Here is a 22,903-nt window from a genome sequence, read left to right on the forward strand (position 1 = left end):
GGCCTACTTGAGGACTTTTGGAGAATAATTTTGTATTTTGGGTGATGCATTCAAGTAATTTTTATCCATTTGATGCCAGAGGAATCTGTCTCAGATAATTGTTGTATTCTGTTTGCAACAGCCAGAGGTTTACTTACTGAAAAGTGGTCAGAGGGGCTCTCAGCTCATTCAGAAAGGCTTATTTCTAAATGTAAAACAAGAGGAAAGGCACTTTTTGAAATAAATGGCAAAGGTATTCACTCCTCTTGAGACAGCAGTATTTAGTAATGTCACCTGGGGCAAGCAGGGAGGGTGTCATGAGTCCGAGAGGGTCAAAATGGACCCATCTAACCTTCACCATCATTTATCGTGATGACCTGTTTAAGGGTGGACGGAGGAAAAAAGGAGGCAGGATTGGAGAGGAGGACAGCTTAAGCATGGGATACTGCGTACAGGCTTCCTGCTATGATGGATAGAGGATGTTTAAAGAGAATATTACACTTGATGCTAGCGTAGCTGCAGAGCAAGGGAATAAAAGAAAAGAGGCTGAATGAAATAATTCATCACAAGGGAAAAGGTATTAGTCTGATTGAAGGCCCAGTTAAGAGTAAAACAGAGGGAGGGGTAGACAACAGGGGCGGAGTGACATAATCTCAGAAGTGTAAAGGTGAAGCTTTGGTAAAAGAAAAAATTAATGCCAGCTAGCAGATGGAGAGTCTTCCAGGGACTGTTAAATAATCATGCTGATTCTACAGAGAACTGGGAGAAATGGGTATTGTTTAGTCGTCTCCCCTCCCTTCAAAGTACCGTTTTTTCCCTGCTGTCTGTCTAGTGGTGGGCCGTGGGTGTTACGGGGATTATGAGTTTTGCCAGGCAGACCCGGGTTAAGATGAATGGTTGTCCTTTTGGATCCAAGATGGTCATTATCATTCCCACATGGCGCTGCCAGATAAAGCCCCCAAAGCCTTTTGGATCCACATGGGTTTCTTGTCCATCTCATTTTTCCTTTGTTTCTTTGTTTTCTAAGTATATGCAGCTCAGCTTTATATCTCCTCGTAGAGCAGTGTGAAGCCTTTCATAACCTAATTGTTTTTTTGGAGGGATTTTTTTTTGCTTCTTTTTAGATGATTTTGGGGACTAAGTGTCAGTAGTAATTAAATGGAACAGTAACAGCTTCTAGATAACTACGCCACAATCATTATGGGGGAAAAAATCGTGTGAGAATAATTTTCTTTCAGTTGATGGCTCACAATTTAGCCAAGAATTTTTTTGTTTTTGATACAGAACTAAACTGGTCTTTGGTATTATTTGGTGTTTGCTATTGACAGAAATCTGATGTTAATTTAGCAATTATTTTTGTATTTGGACCCCAAATGCTATTGTAGTGACTAAAAAACAAAAGACACACAATCATGTAGAAAGCCACAAATTTTCACAAAGGAACATTTCATCAGTTTTGTCATGAATGATTGAGCAATGGGTTTGTTTCTCTTGTCCTAGATTGTCTTTGGCCAGCCATTACTTTGTCCATGGTTAGACCTAACAATAAATGTGCTTCCATCTGTTGCCTTGGTAGCAAATAACAGGGTTTAAAGCCATTTCTCACATGGATTCCCCTAATAGCTATCTCTTTCTCATTCTTCCCCAATCAGAAGCCAGTGTGATTAGTTGTGTCAGTCACTGGTAAAAGCCCAAATACACAGTAATGATTCAGTTTTCTGTCTGAAAAGACTTGGGTGGAAACTCTTCACTAGCAGCCTGGACTCTTAAACCATTTATATTCACATCAGCTTTTGTTGTGTCACTTCAATATTGTAGTTTGGGGAAACATGTTGACATTCCTCTCAACAGAATTATTGTCAGTCTGTTAAGGCCCAGTCCATTAAGCAAATAATACATCCAGACTGACTACATGATTCTTTTGGATGGAAATTGGTTTTAACTGAAAAGAAGATGAAATGTCAGAATGTCTGACCAGCTCACTTGCAAATGTAGTTAGTTTGGACAAATTCAGTTCAGCCCAGTTTTGATTGCATGCTTTTATAACTGTGAATCTGACAACTTGTGGTGATGACCTAAGTATGCATGCACATATCTGGCGATGCACATGAATTCTAATGTGTGTCAGTATTCTGTATTTGCTCATTTGACCATAAAAGTCTGCTCTTTAACATATTTTCTAACAGCTTGTGCCCATACTTGTTTATTTTTCTTTTTAGACTGAGCAGTGGACACAGACCATGGCTAAGAGCATCTGTGATTAAGTATTAATTCAGGCGTGTGATCGATTTTTGTCCAGCTTCTGCAAAAGACCAGAGCACAAAGGGCAATGTTTAAACCCTAACTCAGCTTAGTGTTCAGCAAGTTTTTTTTTCTTTTTTACTCAGACTGCATTGTACAATATCCATCTACCAGACACAAAGAAAGAATTGTGTTCATGTGTATCATCATCACTTCTGTGTTCTCTTTACAAAACCCCAAAACCTGTTATACAGATAATGTTATTGATTTGTATTTCTACATAATGTTTATCGTGCCCTCTTCTGTTCAAACAGTTTTGAATATAAAGAGAATTTATTCAGATTTGAAAATCAAATCTGCATCTTGAACTGAAATGAGAATGACAACAAAAATATACAAATAAACTGATTTTTGCTAACCTAATTCCATCCAAATGAATGTTTTAATCAAACTTTAGGTTATATGGCACTCACAAAGCAACCTATTATAATTTTGTCTACTGCAGTACTGAGTGGAATCAATGCAGCTATTAGTCGAGCACTATCAAGAGCAGCATGGACAACAACAATCCATGGACAGATGTTGAAGTAATTACTCTGCAGGCATTCTGGAGGCAGGTTTCTGCACAGGCCAAGCAGGAGGGAACCTGCATTTAGAAAACAAGTCATCAGCATGACTGCATACTGTAGTTACTAATGCCTACCTTTTTACTGACCATGGAGGTTAACAGATGATGTCTGGACAGACAAATCCATTCTGCTCAGTAGCAAATACTCTTCCCTAAAGATCTCATTTGACAGATAAATGTGATTTGCTTTCCTTCTTAATATTGCCATAATTATTTCTCCTTTCTGAAAGTGCCAAATAGAAGAAGAATCCCTCTCCCACCTCTCCCCTGCAGATCGCTTGATCTCTGACCCTTGCTCACAATAGATTGACACTTATTCCACTCAGTCACTGGAAAGCACCTCCCAGCCCATCTCTTACTCTGCCGGTCACCAATTAGGCTATAAGTCGCCCATCTAGCCAGCCATCCCAAACCCACTTTTCATGTAGATGATAGCTTGCCACGAGGAGGCCATATTGGTTCTGTCCATTTATCTTCATCAGGCACCATCACAATAGAGGCCTCCCAAGCCCCAGAGGGGCTCCTGTCTCTGGTCATCTCTCACTCGCAGCCTCTAACTTTCCCAGAGAGGTCCATGCATATTCTCATCAACCTTTACCTTGAGAAGCACCTGATGGTCGAGAGAATAGCAAGCTATTAAGATGAAGCAGCTTTGTTTACAGCATGACAATGAGGCGTGGGGATGGAGTGAAAGCTGAGGACATTGCACTGGAGGACAAGGCTTCGGAGGGGCAGTGGTGCACTGAAGCATACAGTAGTTTGCAGGCCAGTGTATTTTCCTGGAATTGGAAAGTGTGTACCAAGACTGAAATTGTAGACAGTGGCCAGTTAATGGGCCTGTCAACACAGCCAACCTTGCTTTGAGTTTGCTGTTTTTGGATCATTTTCTGAGTGCATGCCTGTGTATCTGTTGCCATGTAAGCATACAACTGTTCATATGTGTGCATGAGGGCCTTTTTCCTCGTCACTCAAGTTGAATGGATGTCAGCCAGCAGCGAAATTAGACTGTCTCCCCCTCTGTGGTGGACTGTCACTACTGAAACGGAAGAAGGCTAAGCGGTCTGGTCCCAAGGCACTTTTGGTGGAGGCCTGTTTTGAAGCATTTACTATAATGTTTGACACCCGCTGACACGCTATCAAAAGCACAATGACCTACAAACAGTTGTACACTCTATCAAAAAGGGATGGGAGAGCCAGAGTTTAGGACCTCAAAGAAAGTCACATAGCCATTAAATCTTGCAAGCGGTGACTTTCTATTTTATCTAAAGGCCCCTTTTTGGCACCAGCTAAGAAAATGCTGCTTGAATGCCAGTAAGCCAATCCCATTGATTGCCCGACATATTGAGGACAATACCTACTCAGATTTGGTGATACTTGGAGTGACATTGCTGTTTTATGACTTGAGGCTAGGGCAGACCATATTTTCCTTAACAGTTGTATTTAAAGTGTCCAAAAAGTGGCATTGCCATTTTTGGAACTTGAAGTCAATGCAAAGAAGGCTTTTCTTATCAACAGATGTAAATACCAGCAAGACTTTATATTGGTACATCCTTAAATTTCAGAGATATGAAGAAGGCTGCAGGCATGTACATGTTTTAGCACATGTATTTCAAGGTTTATCTCCAGACCCCCCTCTCACTTTACAAGCTTGTGGTTTTAAGGGTTGATCATTACTGTAAGCATAATCTTCATACTTGCCCGTCTCTCACTGTTGCCATTCACCATAACTCTTTATGTTTTAGAAATTTAATATCCATCTGTTGACTTCATTTCCTCTCTCAAACTTGGATGCTAAACAGTATTTCTTCTAACATTCCTTGTGAAAGGGGTTTTTACTCATTCAGAAACAGACACTTTGAAACAGCTGCTGACACATAGCATGTTGTGATTTTATGGTGATATTGCACATGCACTCCCTAAAGCATCTCTTTGGCTAATGGCAGACAAGAAGAGAGAGGTTACAGTCTTTTTTATCAGGCTTTTACCACTCCTCCGCTTCCCCTTCTCTCCCATTACAGGTCATCTTGCAGCATCTCCCACTGCTGTGCTTAAATGTTTGAAAGCCTCTTCCTCTTCAGCTTTACTGTTTGTTTACCTATTTATTATTTTACCATTCACTTTACACTGTGTCTTGTAATGTTATTAAACTTTTTCTTTCAGTTTTTATAATTTTGGACTATTTTTTTGTACCTTATTTGTGTTCTATTATTAGACAAACTATGTAGCCAGGTGTTTGACCTGGCATTTATGCTTGTATATTACAGGTTTTAACACTCACACTGGACCAAACTTGTCCACCAAGTGCTCATGTAAACAATTTTATTTTGTCTCAGACATTATATGCAGTTATTGGATTCCTCAGGTCCCATTTTGACCATGCCCTATGATCTTGCAGTTTATAGGAGATCTGGTTGTCCTTGCAGATTTCGCCACTTTAATTTGTAGTGGCCCATAAACTCTGTGTTGATTCATGACTGATAATTTACCCTGTGGCCTCAAGGGGAGTGGACGGGCCCTGGTTCCTGGTCATTAATAGTAGGGCTGCGACAGAGAGAGAGTGGAAAGTCCTCCAGACTCCATTGATTCACTGTCTCCATGCTGCATACTAATGCAAGCTGCCCTGCCGGTTGCTCTTGTTCAACAACCATCATGAGCAGAGGCTGGGTGAGGAAGAGGGACAAAAATGAGTTGGTCTGACACAGATTACAGTCTCCACTGAGTAGCCTCTCTGCTTCCCATTACAGTGACACCACTGCTCTCAAGAGAGCTGATTGCTCTATAGAAAATCCATGCTTTGGCCTTTTAAGTTTTCCCTAGCTGTCAATGACTCTTAGTCCTGTCAGAGGTGTGAGTTAAGACAAACAACCTTAGAACTAAAAGGTGTGTATAGCAGGTGTCTCCAGTATGTATTATTTGTACCATGCTTGTTATATATTTGTTGAGTGAGTCGTGACAAAGACTAATAGCTCATTTACTTCCACTAAGTCACTGTTGATGATCAGTGAAAACAGTCATGACCCTGACGGCCCAGTCTCAGGCAACTCAGCCCTGAGGGGTTAAAGGTCGACTGAAACAGTTAACAGAGCACAGAGTCACGCCTAACCTGACCGCACTGTGACCTGGGAGGAAACAGATTGATCTCCACTATCTGTTAATCTGTCAGCTTCCACACTGGCACTGCACACACATGTAGGTAGGTGGTCGTGGACACTGGATGTTTTTTTTTTTTTTGACTAGCTGGAGTAAAGGTGCAGTAAGTGTTATGGTGAAGAAACCAACACACACACACACACAGACTTTAATGTAACTCAGGCTGCACAAAAGCTCTAAAAGGTTTCATACAAAGTTTTAGTTTAGTTTATTTGCATTTAGAAAACTAGAAACCTTGCTGAGTAAACTAAAAGGAAAATTTCAACAGATTAATTGTGGCCGAGAAACATGTGCATATGTTTGTTTTAGAGGTCCCTTTCTTCTCCAACAAAGACTCTTCTGCTGCCAGATTTGTTGCACCCCGTGCTGCAGTATGGTGGCTTTGCGTCTGGTTGGCCTATGTGTCAGAACTGTTGAGGCCCTATCTTCTCTCTTGGGAGTATCCTTCCACTTGCTCACTTCATCCTCCTGCTGTTGCTGCCTTGTGGGTCACAAAAGCACACAGAGCCCAGATTGAGCCACTCTTGCTTGGCCCTACTCCATTCCTCCAACAACGCTAATTACATCTCAAATGGTAATAGATGAGGCCTCGTTAGCAGCTCTCACTCCCTTGAAAGATTCACAAACATACATCAGAGGGGCCGGTGATCGGTCTGAGCTCCCTCCTTCAAAGGCTGGACTTCACAGGGAGGTGGGGGCCCGATTCACTAATTACTCCTACAGTTCAATACTGCTGCCCTGCACTGAACAGACAGTGCTTCTCGCATCACCAGCGCTACTCTGAGACATGCCTGCTCTCAAATCCAGGCCAAACTACATAGGCGTGTTAAATCTATAATTCAATGATCAAATTAGCCCATTGCCTATTTCTGTCCCTGCATAAACCAGCTGTTAACACAGTGACAGTGCAGAAATTCGCTCTTTCATGCTATGGCAGTTTTAGGCTCCTTCATCAAAATATGATTTCATCATAGTTAATTGTGTCATAGTATTGTAGTTGTATTATTTTAAAATTTGTCATTTGTGCTTCAAACTCACAAAAATGTGCTAATTTAAGCCTGAGTTTGTTTTGAAGGGATCCTAAGGCAGCATATGTCAGTTTTATTGCTGGATATTAGAAATGTAATCTTCTGAAAAGATTCACTAATTAGATGAAAATGCATGTGAAAGTCTGACTGTGATCCCTCATGTGTGTTATCACTTCCTCCGATGTGGACTGGCTTATGCAAATGCAACTCTGTGTCTATGAAAATGGAATATAAATGCATGTGTTGATGTATCTTCTTGTTTTTTAAGCTATACATTAGTATATAATTCAGAATTGTGAAATAAGTTTTAGTGTTTGCTGCTGCTGCAAGTTGTTCACCTGCATCTGCTGAAAGCTGCCAGTCCAAATGATGATGATGACCGTGAAGGAAAGCTTGTTAAGTCTGGCTGTATATAAGGTATTGATTGTTATATACCTACATCTGGCTGAGCTCTCTTCATTGTTTAAGTGATTTAATTTTGCAAGATCCCATTAGGTTTCATTATCATTTGTGTTTCATTCTGTGGCAGCTGTGAAGGAGATGGAGTCAACAAGAAGATTAGATGCTTCTCTAATTGTGGTGTGGTTTACAGTGAGCCTGTTTGCCTGCATCGATCCACTGCGAGAAATAATAATAAAATGAAAGTAAAGCGTTGCAGGGGAGGAAGAGGCAGCAAATGAGCAGGGCCTTGTTACTGAAGGAATGATGTATTGATCGCGCCTGACAGAGAGCTGTGGATTGATCAATCCTGATGGGCAAGAAGAGCCTGTTAGGAGATTCTCCTGGGTCGTCAGGGTCACTTAGACAACAGGCAATGAGAGAGAAATTAACTCATCAAGGAAGAGGGGTGGATGGGAAGATGGATGGATGCATGCATAATCAAGAGGAAAAATAAAACTATACAGTAGTTTTGTGAGGAAAATAATTTCTTAAAGTATCACAAGTTGTGTGTTTTACTACAAGGTTTACTTTTGATTACCTGTTCTATGTGTGTTGTTTGTGCACCTACTACCTCAAGTATATAGCAGCCTACTGCTTTTAGTTACTTAAAGTTAGTTTAATGGGCAAATTAACACGTTCTGTCTAAATAAATGTATCATAATAAATCCAATTTTTATAATTAAGCAAGAACCCCTCTATTCTAACAGAGTAATTGATTAAGATAACAAGGGATACATCATATGAAATTATGTCTGCTGTCCAGCATCTACCCAGAATGCCTTTCTACTATTCCCATGAGTACACTACCTGGTCTTGCAGAGCTAATTGATAGCCTTTACATTAATTTAAGTAAGACCTGAGTGGTTTCTATTAATGAAGGGGGAATTTGCTGGCCTGACAGTGAAGTGATGGCTCACAGTACAGTGATCTACAGCTTAAGGTACAAGCTGGAAGAAGGTGTGCTGGTGTGGAATAGGGCAGCCATTATGATTTAGTTTTCATTGCTTTATATACCTCTATAATTTTTTGGGGTCTTGTAAGATCGAAACATGTCTAAAGTGTTTCTTGTCTGCTTTAACAAAACTTATAATGGACAGTGATAAAGTGCGATGAAGGTTAAGTTAGTTTGAGCATCTTTTCTAAGATCAATAGGCCAGACTGGTACTTCATTTGCATTTAGCCTGTGTAATTGGTGGCATTAATAGCACACACACAAAGTACTGTCAGCTATGAAATGATTATGGTAATCAGATGAATTTGAAAAGGCAATTTCAATTTTTTTGTTCTATTTATTTATTTTTTTAATGCGTTGATCGACTTCAATCATGTTTATTCTGTGGTAGAGTGGCTATCAATTATTTGTGGTAATGACAGGTTTTTAGCCAGCCAAGGGTGTTTGCACAATAACGTGACAGAGCAGATATACATGTGTTGTTTGTTTCTCCATCTTTGTTATTAGCGCAGCACAGCAGGGTCATGTTAATGTAAAACATGCAATAATTACCTGGTGGGATCAGACTCCTGTGGACAGTGCTAAGTGCTAGTTGTTACTGTGGCATGGTGAGGTCAGGGGTCCCTTTCCACAGTAGAGTGCTCACATGTCACCTTTCTGCTATTTAAACTGATTCACTCCCCACTTCTCCCCTCTGCCCTCATATTTTATTCAGTAGCAGCCCAGGAAGATGCTGCATCATGTACGGGTGACTTCTCCAGGGCAGTACTGAAGCAGCAACGGATCATTTTTGACCCTTTCTCTATAGATGCTTTAATAACAATAAATTTCCTATTGACCAAAACATTATTAATGTTGGACACATCTTAGTAGGTAGACATTTTAAACATCATTATTTACTTTTTGAGTGGACACAAGGGGAGGAGTGCAGGGGTGCATGCTGAGCTGGAGGAAGCAGTCATGCATGATTGGAGTTCGTAGCTCTTCATTTGAAGACCACTTTTGGAGGAGGGGATGCTATCTTGCTAGCTTGTTATGCTCCCCCCATATTTAGACATGCTCTATGAAAATACAGCCTCTATTCCTGCTATCGTGGATTCATTTATTCAGTTATTCATGGCTTGAGGCTGAATAGTGAAAGATGGTGAAAAAACACTTGACTCTGTTCCTTTTACTGCCTCTCCTTCTGTCTCTTGACTGGATTGCTATTTAGTTCTTAACTCCTATTGAGGAGCGGCAACTCCAGCATCAGTGAAATCAATAATGTTGGAAGAAAATTCACTTAAGTGGCATTTGATAATCAGTAATGCTAATGAAATTCAAAAATGATTAGGCAATCCATACTAATCAAAATGTCTAAATCAAGTGTAAAAAACAGCTTCAAAGATGACAAAATGTCTTTTCTCTGTGCACTTTTGCAGAATTCATCATATATCTTCGTCATGAGTATTTTTCAGACCTACAGTATTTTAGGTGGGAGGTTCAGCTTCTTGACAGTGATCCATGCCATCAAAGAGCCAAGACTGATGCGGCACATGAATGCAGAAGTAGATCTTTTGACGGCTGCAGCGGAGCAGAGGCTTGCACAGCACGGTGGCTGTGATTGCCACCACTCTGTTCTGCCCTTTTATGTTGCTGTAAGAGATGAAGGTGTTTGAAGACAGGGATAAGGCTGCTGTTGTGATGCTGTCATCCACTGCTTCATTTGAAGGCAAGAAAATCTGCTCCAAGATGTGTCTTGCAGAAACAGCTGTAATCTTTGTTTAATTACATGCAACACAGAGTGAGACAATTTTCTTGCATCATGTGGAATCAAACTGCATGATTATATATGTTTGAAAATACACTTGTACAGCATGTGGCTTTTGTGTCATGGATCTCATTTGCTTAATTTCCTTAAACCTTAACAGTCATTTTAGGGTTTTATAATCATTAAGCCTCCCTTTAAGTATTTTATTTCTCCATATGGGCTGCATCTGCTAGGCTGTGAGTGTCCAGCAGGGGGCAGGCAGTCAAACAGACAAAACTCAATCTTGTGAAAGCTGTTATCTGTATTTGTTTCTTTAACTGAGTGAACTGATAAAACCACGCACACTAATTGGGTTTTACAGCAACCACAGTCTCACAATGCTCTTTCATTACCCAGGGGACAGAATGTCTGGTTGTGTCTGTGTTCATACAGGGGGGCTTACAGCATCGGGGCGTGCGTTCATATGTGTGGGTCTGTATCATATGTGATGTGTGTCAACCACCCCCCACTGATCTGAGAGTCACTTCTTATGTGCAATCAGGGATTCCTGCAGAGACAAGAAAACAGTTCAAGTGGCGACTGTCGCCACACTGCAACATATTAAATATCCACTAAACCTGCAGAAGCCCCCTCCTAATGGCACCCCAAAGCTCTGCTTTCTGGGCTTAGACATGACCATTTCAAATGCCATTTTATCAGAGTGACCTTTCAAGGACCTGGAATTAATCAAAGAAAAAAATGTGCACTCCATCATAAATGGCAAGAACAGTCAGCTTTGATCTGAGTACTAGATTTAATTCAGAATTGAAGCAAATTTCTTTGACTAGTAAAAAAAAGTCTGCCTTGTGTTTCACATTAGAAAACAACATTTATCAGATATGTTTTGAGATTAACAAAATACAGTATGACATTCTTGTTATCTTTGGGTTTGTATCTGCTATTTCCAAATTGTCTCAAGTAATAGAAAAGTTTAAAAGGTCCTAATTTTTTAGGAAATATCAGTGCCTACCTCTCATGGCATGACAGCCTAAAGTACCATATTCACACCCTCTATCAATAGCAGTTCAGGCTCAGTAGGTCCAGCTCATTGAATTATTATCTAATTGCCAGGTGAAATCGGTATTGATTGTGTGTCGACCAGCAGCAAGTGGTAATAGCCTTACCAGTGTCTGACTAGCTACAAACTTGATTCCCCTACTAGGTTATGTGAAAACTGGGGACTATAAAGATAAAGGACAAAGTGGGGATTCTTGCCTATGTGCACTGCATGCACACACACAGTTAACACACAAACACACATACAGTATCTTTTCACTGTTCTGTCTCTGCTGCAGAATCTTTGCCCTGGAGAGTTGTGGGATCACTGTGCTGTGCTGCTGTTGAGCCACTGTCTTGTCCTTGCTATGTAGGTCATTGGTGCCCTCCAACGATATCTTATCCCATCTGCAGTGCAGTCAATACTGTGGACAGAAACTCCAAATAGCTTCAGATTAGAAGTTGCCTCATTAGGCATGTTTCTTTGCTTAAATAATTAACCTTGCATCTCCAGCCTGCAGAGATGTATTTGTGGCACCAACAGTACTGTTTCATCTGACTTTTTTGATGTGGAGCCTGAGAAAAAGAGAGGGGGATAAACCAGGGGTAGGGAAATGGAGAGGTTTCAAAAGAAGAGAAGGCGGGGCCCAGAACAGGAACGGTTTAGACACAGTGCTCTGCACTGATCCCGAGCATGGCAGCCAGTGGTGTGTTTCAGATTGTTTTCCATTTGCATGATAATATGAGCATGGATTGACTCAGACATGTGCATGCACCCACGCACTCACACATAAACACACACACATGCACACACCAGATTTATTACATACAGACTAATGGTTCCAACAGACCAGATTACCTGAATGAGTATCCTGGATTTTACACCATGGCCTGAAATGAATTAAATTCCCCTCATTAGCACGCAGGTTACATAAGCTCAGTGTGCAGGTACATCCAGCTGCACAGAGGATGTAAGCTACTTACAGATGGAACAAAGACGATTACTCCTCTGTACTGCAATTGAAATTAATTGGATTGTTTAATAAACAACTGGACTGTAATATGGATTCTCTTATGATGTACAGTCTCCTCTAGAGGACAGGAATGAGTCCAGAGTAGCTATAACTTGTAAATCATTGAAATGCTGCTCTAAGACAGTTAATGTCAGAGCATCTCCCCCATACATCCTGGAGTCTTTCATATTGCATGTGAATGCACAAACATGTGAAAGAGATGTACAATTAATTTCCTTTGTGTCCACAAGTGGGTTTCTTGTCTTGTAGTATTTTCTTATCTGGGGAAATGCAGTGGACTGCATATGAGTGCAATCTCTGCCATTTCAGTGAAGTATAGAGCGATCAGGTTGTTATTAGTGTTGCTGGTGAATTGCTTTGCCTGGTGCTGGGCAAATGCTTTCCACACAGACTGACAGGCAGCACAGACACTTCAAATTGTAATTTGTGTGTGTATTAGTGTGTGGTACTTAGGTGAGCCTAATGTAGCAGTGATTTGCTGAGCAGGCAGCAGTACTGCTGCAATTCATTCTTGTATTTAGATGTTATGTGCAGCATTCAGTCATGCTTCAGCAGACTCACATAAAGTATATTGCACATCTTCCGAATGATGGTTGTTCTGGTTTTACTGAGGGGAATTTTCCAATACAAGATCTACATAAATGTTGAATTTCTTCTTTGCTTTAAAACAGAATCCGCTTATGCATGTATACAGTGGGACATGGAGATTATGAGAAGTCCATGGGTGAGGCTGGTGTCAAGATCATCTCTGCATCCAGTGTCATTTTTTTTATTGATTTATTTTTATTTGCTCTTTGCAGGAGCCAAGGTCTTAGAGATGATCAAAAAATCTCTTTAAATGTCTTTCCATCTAGGCTGTGTTTGATTTAACACAGGCTTGTTCTGCTTCCTCCTTTCTGTTCACCTCTCTGTCAAATTTGAGTTTACCTGCCTGGAAAATAGTCAGACTTAAACATTTGACAGATGTCGGAAGTAGTTCAAAGCCTTCTAAAAGTTTCTGATCCAGTGTCCATCAGATGATTCCTGGTATGGAAAATGTGTCACTTGTGATCCACAGTGGTGAACAAAGTGTCCTTAGGTGTGGGATTCTTCCTTCCAGGCGTTATTGATTGAAGGACAGATGATCTGAAGAGGCCATTAGGAGGATTGAGGAGGGGGGAAAAGCAAGGCAAGACTGTGATGAACACCTCTCTAATCATTATGCCACGTACAGCGTTGCCTCACATGCAGATTTATACACACATGGGACACTAAAGTAGGAGTGATACAAAATTTACAGCAGCAGTGTGTGAAAGATCTATGATGTGTTGTGTTCATTTGGATTCTTGTTTGTACCCATTTGCTGTTGCCATGTTGCAGGGCCGGCTCTACATCTGCACCAATACACACATGACTGCACACCACTGATGGGTGGGGCTCTGTCACAATGAGCACAAGGAGACACAGTAATAGCATACATACACAAACACACTGAATTTTTATGATGTCTCTTAGTATCATGTCTGTCCAAGCTTTTAGATTGGTGTGGAGGAAGGACAACTGAGTACAGTAAACTGGTCTTTTTACAGCTGTTACAAACACCTCCTTTCCTCCTCCTGCTTGTCCTATTGTATGTTGTGGAGCATGCTTTCACTTGGGGCTCATCAGACTGGGCCAGATAAAAGCTGCTCAACTCCAGCCGAGAGCTTAATTAAAACAGGGCCGCCGTTGCACAGTGACACCTTTTACAAGCTCCTAACGGCTCACAGTTCTCTGTTACTGCCAATCCAATTATAGAGCAAAACAATAAAATAGACACAGAGGGAGCTGCAGCAAACAGGCTGGCATAAAGAAAAAGACAGGGAAGCCATTAAAGATTATATGGAGATTTGCACAGTGGACTGCAGAACGAGGCCGTAGAGGTTTCACTTCAACTAGAGATGCCTGTGTGCGTGTAAAAAGAAAACCTCAGCTTCTGTGTTCTGAAGAGTGTGTGTTTGTACTGTGTCTGATGAAGTGTAGCAGTGAAAGTCAGCATGGACACAGTTCAGCAGCATCCTGGGGATTATCTTTCCCTGTGGAAGGACACTACCTCAATGTCATTAGGCCAGAGTACTCACAAAGTTGCTGGAAAAACATAACACCAAAATCACTACATGCCACACACAAACAGCAGAAGTAGCATTTTCTCTCTCTCTCTCTCTCACTCTCTCTCTCTCTCTCTCTCTGTTCTGCTACAGCTTTGGATGGACAGATTGTGTCACAGCTGGATTTGCCACATCTGTTACACTTGAACAGCCACATGAGAAAACTGTATGGGGGTCAGACTTATTAACTATAAGACTGTAAGTGAGAGGGTATGATGGTGTGGATGGAAACTGTTATTTGAAGAAGTGACAAGGGACAGCACAGTTGTAAATGAGGATAATTTGGTTTTAGCTACTTAAAGACTTTTCATAGCACTCTTTCATTTGTAATCCAGCACCTTACCTGCCATTTCATCTGCCGTGTTTCGATAGGACTGATGCAGCAAGAGGCAAGAAGACACTAACAGAAGATGCTTACCTGTGTCTACCAGAGTGTACTACTCCCTCCTCCTCTCCTCTCTTTGCTTCCTGTCTGTTCTTCTTTCACCTGATACAGGAAGCAGACCAACCTGCTCCATCATGATACCTCAGAGCCTCTGTCAGTGCTGTCTCTGTGTTGGAATTGGCAGGAAATCAATCCCACTCTCATCTACAAACGCCCACCCCCTACCTACCCCTCCTTCTTTTCCTTCCTCTTTTGAGTCTTACTTCCCCTTCCGGCTGTATAGTGTCCATTCTGGACTGAGCATGAGCGTGAGCACAGCATCGCGCCTTATCAGAACAGGCACAAAGGCCCAAGGGCGCAGTGTTCACCAGAATCAGCCAGCTCCAGTTTCAGCACACAGACTGCATGTGCCAAGCCCCCAAAACAAATTCAAGACTGAGAACAAGACAACAGAATCAAAACTGGAGTGGCCACCAAAATCATGTTGGGGTAAAATATATCTTTGTAGCGCTTGTTAATTACAGTGCTATGAGAATGAGAAACGATACATAGGAGGATACAGCACAATGTTATTTATTATGCAAATGTATTCCATTTTAGACACAATTAAGTGATTAGAAAGCTGTCGCTCCCTGCTCTCTTTCGTTTCCTTGTCTTTTTCTTAGCTTTTTTACCATATTACTGTAATGAAGCCATTACTACTTCAAGTAAATTTTAATGAGTTTTTAAATAACATTTTAATGAGCTATACATTACCATAAAGCCTGGATTAGGCTAAATTGAATTGTGTGTGTGTATGTGTGTGTGTGAAAATGTACTGTATGTGTAAAGGGTGTAAGGAAAGAGGTTCATTAAGAGTTAATTGTATTGTTTCTCAGGAGCAACACTACACATTTTTCCTGGCCAACAGAAAGGCCCGCTGTGGTCTTACCGTCATTACTGCACTGCTCTGGGGCTTGTTAGGCCAAATTAAGGACTCTGTTTGAAAAATGAGCTTTGAATGGGGCTGCTCTTTAAATAAAGATGTTTGTTTAGCCTTATCTACTTAATCAGAGGTAGAAGCACAGTTTGTGCTATGAGTGTGATGGAATGCATCCATTAATTTTCATTCAGCCCCATCAGTTCAGCACCTTTGTACTTCTCACCACCTTTTCAGTTTGACCTTGACCAGACATCCTCTCATCACCTCCTGTTGTGTGTCTTATGTCTTGCCTCTTTTTCTCCATGTTCTCACCACAGCACAGAAACGCTGTCTCTTTTATCCCCTCCCAGGCACTATTAAAGATGCACATTTCATATGGTATCACCACCTGTGATCCCCCTACCCACTATAATATCACTGCCAGCCATATGATTTTCTTTACTTTGACTATTTTCCATTTTTACCTCTATCTTATCCATGAAAGTGACAGTTTTATTTACAATCCCTTAGCTCAGGATTTGCCGATAGGGAGAATAGTGGTGGAGATTGTATCAGACTTGGCCATGGTCTGTGGAGAATGACTGGATGTGCATGTATATGGCTTTATCTGCCAAACCTCATCTGCAGTCAGTGCAGCGAGGGCTCTGACAAGCAACTGGAAATGAGTGGCGGGGGGCAAGATGCATTGCATAGCATAATGTTGTGGGTACATGAAAAAAAAATAATAATTGAGAAGATAGAGAAAAAAGAAAGATCCGGACTGACCCCTTGATGATGGTGAGTACAAGGCAGCCAGAGAGAGATGGTTATGGGTTGCGTTAATGATGAGAGGATGAATCTCTCCTCAGCTTTCAGAGGGAGAACAGCCTTGGGGCACTGCCAGACGGACATATTTTTGCAGCTGTTTCTCTGGTCTGACCTGCAACCTCTCTGTACAGGAATATGGGGGATATGTGTGAAGCTGCTGCTTGTCTGCCTGCTGTGGGGGTAATTTCTGCATCTGGATGAGGGGCAAAGGTTAGAGCTGGCCAGTGGGAGGGCAAATGAGCCAGTCATAGCAGGCGGAAAAGCTTGCATCCAGACAAATGGAGTATATCTCCTGTCAGAGTAGTATTATATAGTGTGGTATTATCCTCCTGCCTTCAGCGTCAACAGTAATACAAAACATCAATGGCAGCACATAGAGTAGGTCTGGTGTGTTTTGTCAAGTGACGTATATATTGTCTTTTTTCTCTAAGGGTGGAATTGAAAATGGTGGCATTGTAATAGCTCTCTGAAGGATGAAGTGCATGAAAAATGCTTGAATGAAAGGATATTATAGCTTGGAGCAACCTCTCTACAACTCCCCCTGTTTTTGTGTTCATGGTTTATTTTTTAATCATAATGTGCATAGAAAGTGGTGGGTTTAGGTGGTGGGGTATGACCCCAGGCCTCTAGCTGTTGTAATCTCTCTGTATTTTATAGCCTTTGACCCCAGAGAATATCTGTGAAAGCGCTGAGGGATTGGTCTGCAATAAATAGGGAGAGAAATGCAAAACTAACCATGCAAAAAGACACATTTGCAGCATTAAAAAATCTCCTTGTTTTTGTGAAAGCTTTTGTGGATGTGCCTCATTGTCAGGTTTCTGTGTTTTGAGTGTGTGTGTGTGTGTGTGTGTGTGTGTGTGTGTGTGTGTGTGTGTGTGTGTGTGTGTGTGTGTGTGTGTGTGTGTGTTGAAATTTTACCAAAGTAATATGAATGTCACAAATAGGTTTTAGACATCTGTGGTGTTGTGGTAGAGGAAACATCCTACCAATGCATGGTGCACTCCTGTAGGTGAATATGTTTGTCAGCACTTATCTCAGTATGCAGGCCAGGCGCTTCATTCAAGGCTCCCCACTAATCTTTCCGACAAGCAGTGTCACCCTCCAATGAGAAATATCTTGGGTTGGAGGAAAAGGGTGGTGAACTATACAAAATATTATTCCTCATCCTGCCCTTGCCTGGCCACCTCTGTGCTATGATGCTGCTTGTTTGTGTTGTCATCTGTGTCCAGCTATTTCTTTTTTTCCTATGCTGCCTCCAGTAAAAACTTTTTTCTAATGGTCGCTGGCACAGGCCCTTACAGTGTAGGGCAGCCTGAATTAAAAAGTAGCTTTGTTGCCATCTCCTTTGTGTTTCTGTTGTGGCAAAAACCTCCACTCTCAACTCCTTCGCTGTTTTATAGCCTGCAACCTCCCACAGCTGGCAATGTGTTGAAACAATGCCAGCTGAATAACTGCATATTTTTAATGCTTTGCCCTCTGCATGATGCTTCTTCATTCACATCAACTCACTCCTCTGATATTCAAGAAATAAATAAATAAGTTTCAGGCAAAAGCATATTAATATTTTTTCAGACATGTTTTTTTTTTTCTTTTTTTTTTTTTTTAGCCTGCAGCTGGATTGACAGATGTAGCACTTGCCAACAGAGGGGTGCAAATGTAAAAATATATAAATATTAATAAGCAAGTAAGCCAGAGTACAGAGTTTGCAGCCTGCTCGAACTCCATGGGAGGTGAGATGTTTTCAGTGGAAGGAGAGCTGAATGTTTCAGGGGGATAGAAAGTCAATTACCTTACGTCTGCCGGCTGATTCGGGCTTAAACGCCTACAGCACCTCAGAGTTGGAGCCAGAGTTCATCTTTTGACAGCATATGCACAGACCCACTTAATGATACACTCATATCAGATGCATCTCATGTACACTAACAAGAGAAAAAGTAGAGGGAAAAAAACCCTTGTGTTATGATGCTAATATAAAAATAAAAAACTTGCCTTATGCTTCCCAACACACAGTGAGGTGCCTGCAGGCAGTTATATTGCTGTGGAGGAGAGACATCTCTTATTGTTATGAACAAGGGCAAATGTATGTGAATGAGTTGTCTGAGTGTGTGTGTTTGTGCTTTAACTTTATGATGATAATGATGACCTTGATAACTATTTTCTTGTTAGGACAAGATGTTTAACTAAAGTGTATTTTAATGGGCTCCTCTCCCATTTACCTGATGCTGTTGCTGTTGTAACCAAGCTCTAAAGCTGCACACAGGCCATAGTCCTCAACAAGTGCATGACTGTGTTGGATTGAATTTACGTGAGTATGTGGTTGCTCTGTTTAAGCTAATTTTTACATTTTTGTTTGTTTTCTAAGTGTATTTATTTAGATTGCAGAGTAAAGATGCATTTACTGTGACACAGAGAGCAGTATTAGATTAGATTAGACAGGGTGGCTCAAGCACCATAATGATGCACCTAATGTGTGTTGCTTTTGTTGCCTTTTGGTTTCAAAGGAAATTGATTCCAACAAAATCCCATGAGTGCTATCAGCAATAAATGGAAAGGAGCAATTAAAGCCAACGTGATCTTAAAAACAATAGCCTGTCTATGGTTCAGAGCAGGCTATGATTTTTAACCACAGGACATCTGTTTGTGATGCAAATAAAGAGAGTCCATTGGTGGTGGCTGCTATGCTCAAACTGGCCAGGGGGTCCACCACACTGGAGTTGGCTAATTACCTTAGCTCTTTAGATTGGAGGGCAGTCCTGCATAAGAGAAAGAAAATCTCTATCACTACCGCTTCTGTATTCTCTGCCATTACTCCAGTGTAAAGGTTTCATTTGAATTCATGTCACACAAAAGTCCCACTCTGTGCCCCTGTGCATCCCCAGGATAATTGGGTTGAAAGCTTCCTCCCTTCCTCCACTCTGCAGCCTTTTGGTCTAAATAAATAAATAAGGAGACAATGGCTGTGTGGCTTTCTGTACAGAGGGTTAGAAGAGTGAATGAAGAGATGAGAGAAGCCAGGAGCGCAGGGACCAGTTATCCCCTCTTATAATCCCAAGCCAGCCTACCATTTGTCTCCTGTGCCACATGGAATTTACATAAGGACCTGTGGTGCTGCCCTTAATTTAGCCCTCTTTAAACATCTTCAAATATCCCCCAACAAGCTCACTTCTTTTATCCATCAGAGAAATCCCATCTCCCTTGCTTCTGCATTGACCACCACAGCGCTGACACTGACATTCTTAAAGTACCACTCCAAGGATTAGATTCATTGTAGATTAAATAAAGGAAAATCTCCTTGAGTACACACAGCAGGAGAGCCAGAGTGAGACCCAGTTTATACCTTTAAACCCCTTTTCTGACTATATTAGGCTTTTTTTAAGTTCCCTTATTGGTATGAACATATCCTGTTTTGGTTTGACTCAAAATTAAATTACCTTTTCGTAGTTTTGTGGTTTTATGCTTGTTTGTGCTTTTGCGTTTACATTTGTGTGCTCACTGGTGTGTGTCTGTGTGACAGTAGCTCTCCTTGTTTGATAATGAGCTGGTGTTGCGTGTTCCTCTAAACACTATGCAGGGTGAGAGGTTATCTCTTTGATGAAAGGCCCACTGTTGTTCATGAGACCACCCATTGGTGTTTTGTGTGTTAGCATACATCTGATTGCATGTAAGAGTGCATGCATGCATGTTAGCAAAGTGAAGGGGTGTTTCACCTCTGTGAGCTCTCACAAGTGAATGACACCAAGCTTTAGGGCATTCTGCCTCTGTTTGTTCTGCTGGCTCCACAGGGACCTCCATTAGCTCCAATTAGCTTTTACTTTGCTTGCCCAGTCAGATGAAGCTGCACATCCTATTTGAATAGCCTAGATAAGTGCTGCCCACATTCACACTGCACTCTGTACATGATTCAGCATCAATTAAAACCCTTTAAACATGCTCAATTTAAACATCCAGGCATGGAAATTCATCTCTGCTTTATTAATCACAGCATACATTTTTTTCTGAATCGACTCCCTCTTTCTTCCCTCAGTGCTGCGAGATGATTTTAGACAAAATCCTACTGATGTGGTTGTGGCAGCAGGAGAGCCAGCAATTCTTGAATGTGTCCCTCCCAGAGGCCATCCCGAGCCCACCATCTACTGGAAGAAGGACAAAGTGCGAATTGATGACAAGGATGATAGGATTACTGTGAGTATCATTGCAAAGACTTCAGCGCATTAAGGAAGAAGTTGAAGAAAACTGTGAGATGGGGAATTCCTCAACATGAATGATCTGTGAATTTAATAAAAAATGTTCTGTTTTTAATCATTTAGATTCGAGGAGGGAAACTTATGATCTCCAACACAAGAAAGAGTGACGCTGGCATGTACATCTGTGTGGGTACCAACATGGTCGGAGAACGGGACAGCGAGACTGCACAAGTCACAGTGTTTGGTATGGATAATTTCTCTGAAACGTGTGCCTGTGTAGTCCTCAGTATTCAGTTTAGATCACATTATACTTCCTACTTGAACTTTGCCATTAAGATGCCATGAGATTATGTAGTCAGAGTGGAGAACAGGAAAACTGAAGAAAGTCAAGTTCTTATTTTGCAAAATAGTTGTGAGTTTAGTAAGTTACCTTGGGACTGTTATATTTCTCTCCATGTAATGAAAATGAGTGATATGAAAGAATAGCGTTAGATAAAGATGGTACTCTAAGTAAGGCTCCTATGATTATAGAAATTTTGTAAATTTTAGTTATACAAATAACTGTGATAATTGATTAAATTGTCTTCCTTCATTTTTAAACCAGTTTGATATTACAACTGTCTGTCCTTTGGTCTTGCTTAACAAAATATACACATAGCAGATATTTTATTTGGAGATATGATGCAACTTATAACCCCTAGCTGTCAGTCAGTCGGTTCTGTTATGGTGGAAAACATGTGGAAACATGGAGTTATTTTCAGTTTCACCCATCTGCTTCCAAACAGATGATTGAAGAAAGTTTTAACTAATGATGCAACCATTATCATGATTGCTTTTATTTGAGTTACATGTTAGTTATGAGGAACGATACAAACAATTTAGCTAAAAACTGCCTCAATAACACAATGCAGAGCGACCAACCTTTCTGCGGAGACCCATCAACCAGGTGGTCCTGGAAGAGGAGATGGTGGAGTTCCGCTGCCAGGTACAAGGAGACCCCCAACCCAACGTTCGCTGGAGGAAAGATGACATTGATGTTCCTCGTGGGAGGTATGTACTTTTACAAGAATATTCTCAAAAAAGCTGTGTTCAGTACTAGTGTGACATACCGCAAGAGGCTGCAGTGGCACAGATGTCCGTCTGAGTGACTGTTTCAAGCTAATGATAAGTCAAACTTCCAGCTCTCAGCTGGTGTGGCTACAGGGGACAATATAAACCCCTATTAGCTGTTCACAATTCACATTACATATTCTGGAAAAGAAAAAATGACTTCACCCATGGCGGCTCCAGAAGTCAGAGTTAGACCATGTGTTAAAGAAAGGGTATGCATGGAGAAAAACATGTATTGAGCCAGACAATTAAAGCTGATTGACAGGTAGGTGGACAGGTAGACATTTAGAAAAAAAATATCTGCCACATTGTTAAGCAGAAAGGGGGAGACAGAGACAGGATGACAGGAGAGACAAAGAAAGTGAGTTTCTTGGTTGACGTGACCCTCAAGTGTCTATGTACAGGTGCAGCTGTTCAGAGGAATACGTGGCACTGACACTCAGAAACCTGGAAAATAATCACTACCTTGTGTAAACGTTTAATCCCATTTCATCTGTGTGTCCTCACAGACATGACACAATCATTCAGTCACAACTGCAAAAACAGTCTCACATAACTTAAAAGGAATACAAGGCTGTAATTTGAGAAGAAATATATGCATCGCTGCCAACTGCAGAACACCTCACCGGCTGCTAATGATGTAATGATCCTGTTGTTATCGAGTCGTGTGTATGTCGACGTATCGGCTAGCTGTGACTCACTTTAGTCACGGTCAGCAGCGGTGTCATTCTCAGGAGTAGACTTCAAAGAGACCAGTGTTCTGACTTCAGTCAGCAGGCCAGTCGCATGCTGCTTGGATCACCTCATAAAACATACACTCAGCCGACCTGACATCTCCCAAGGCTAGCAGCAGAGCTGAGCGTAGGCGGCTTGTTTGTGTCTGATAAGGATTTGGTTCACTGGGCAGTGGGATATGAGCCCTGTGCCAAGGCAAACACATAAAAGTATTTCACTCAAGTCTTTGATAGGGAGTTGGCTCTAGAAATTAGTTCATTTTGTATACTAATTAACAGATTTATAACAGAGTTGGATGAGTGTCATGTGCCTGCATTTTGCTAACTGTATCATCTTTTTGAAGTTTGGCCTTATTTGGATGCGGTGTGCCTAAAAAGATTCAGCAAAAATTAATAA

At 41.2% G+C, this 22,903-nt stretch overlaps 1 protein-coding gene and 1 long non-coding RNA gene across 13 annotated transcripts in view; one reads left to right on the forward strand and one right to left on the reverse strand.

Moving 5' to 3' along the window:
- robo2 (roundabout, axon guidance receptor, homolog 2 (Drosophila)) overlaps positions 1 to 22,903 on the forward strand; it is a 259,653-nt gene that overhangs the window by 177,559 nt on the left and 59,191 nt on the right. For 11 of the 12 annotated variants that reach the window (XM_041995030.1, XM_041995036.1, XM_041995037.1 and 8 more), the window contains 3 exons: positions 20,503 to 20,660; positions 20,786 to 20,906; positions 21,574 to 21,712. In XM_041995030.1, the coding sequence (XP_041850964.1) occupies positions 20,503 to 20,660; positions 20,786 to 20,906; positions 21,574 to 21,712 (418 nt within the window). Of the gene's footprint in view, positions 1 to 20,502; positions 20,661 to 20,785; positions 20,907 to 21,573; positions 21,713 to 22,903 lie in introns of those variants that run through there. The other variant, XM_041995040.1, reaches the window with a different exon arrangement.
- LOC121646166 lies at positions 20,535 to 22,260 on the reverse strand. Its single transcript, XR_006011577.1, has 3 exons — positions 21,772 to 22,260; positions 21,584 to 21,676; positions 20,535 to 20,611 (listed from the first exon to the last, which is right to left on the reverse strand). It is a non-coding gene; the product is annotated as an uncharacterized LOC121646166 (long non-coding RNA).

Source organism: Melanotaenia boesemani, chromosome 9 (assembly GCF_017639745.1).
Source record: "Melanotaenia boesemani isolate fMelBoe1 chromosome 9, fMelBoe1.pri, whole genome shotgun sequence".
Taxonomy (NCBI): Eukaryota; Metazoa; Chordata; class Actinopteri; order Atheriniformes; family Melanotaeniidae; genus Melanotaenia; species Melanotaenia boesemani.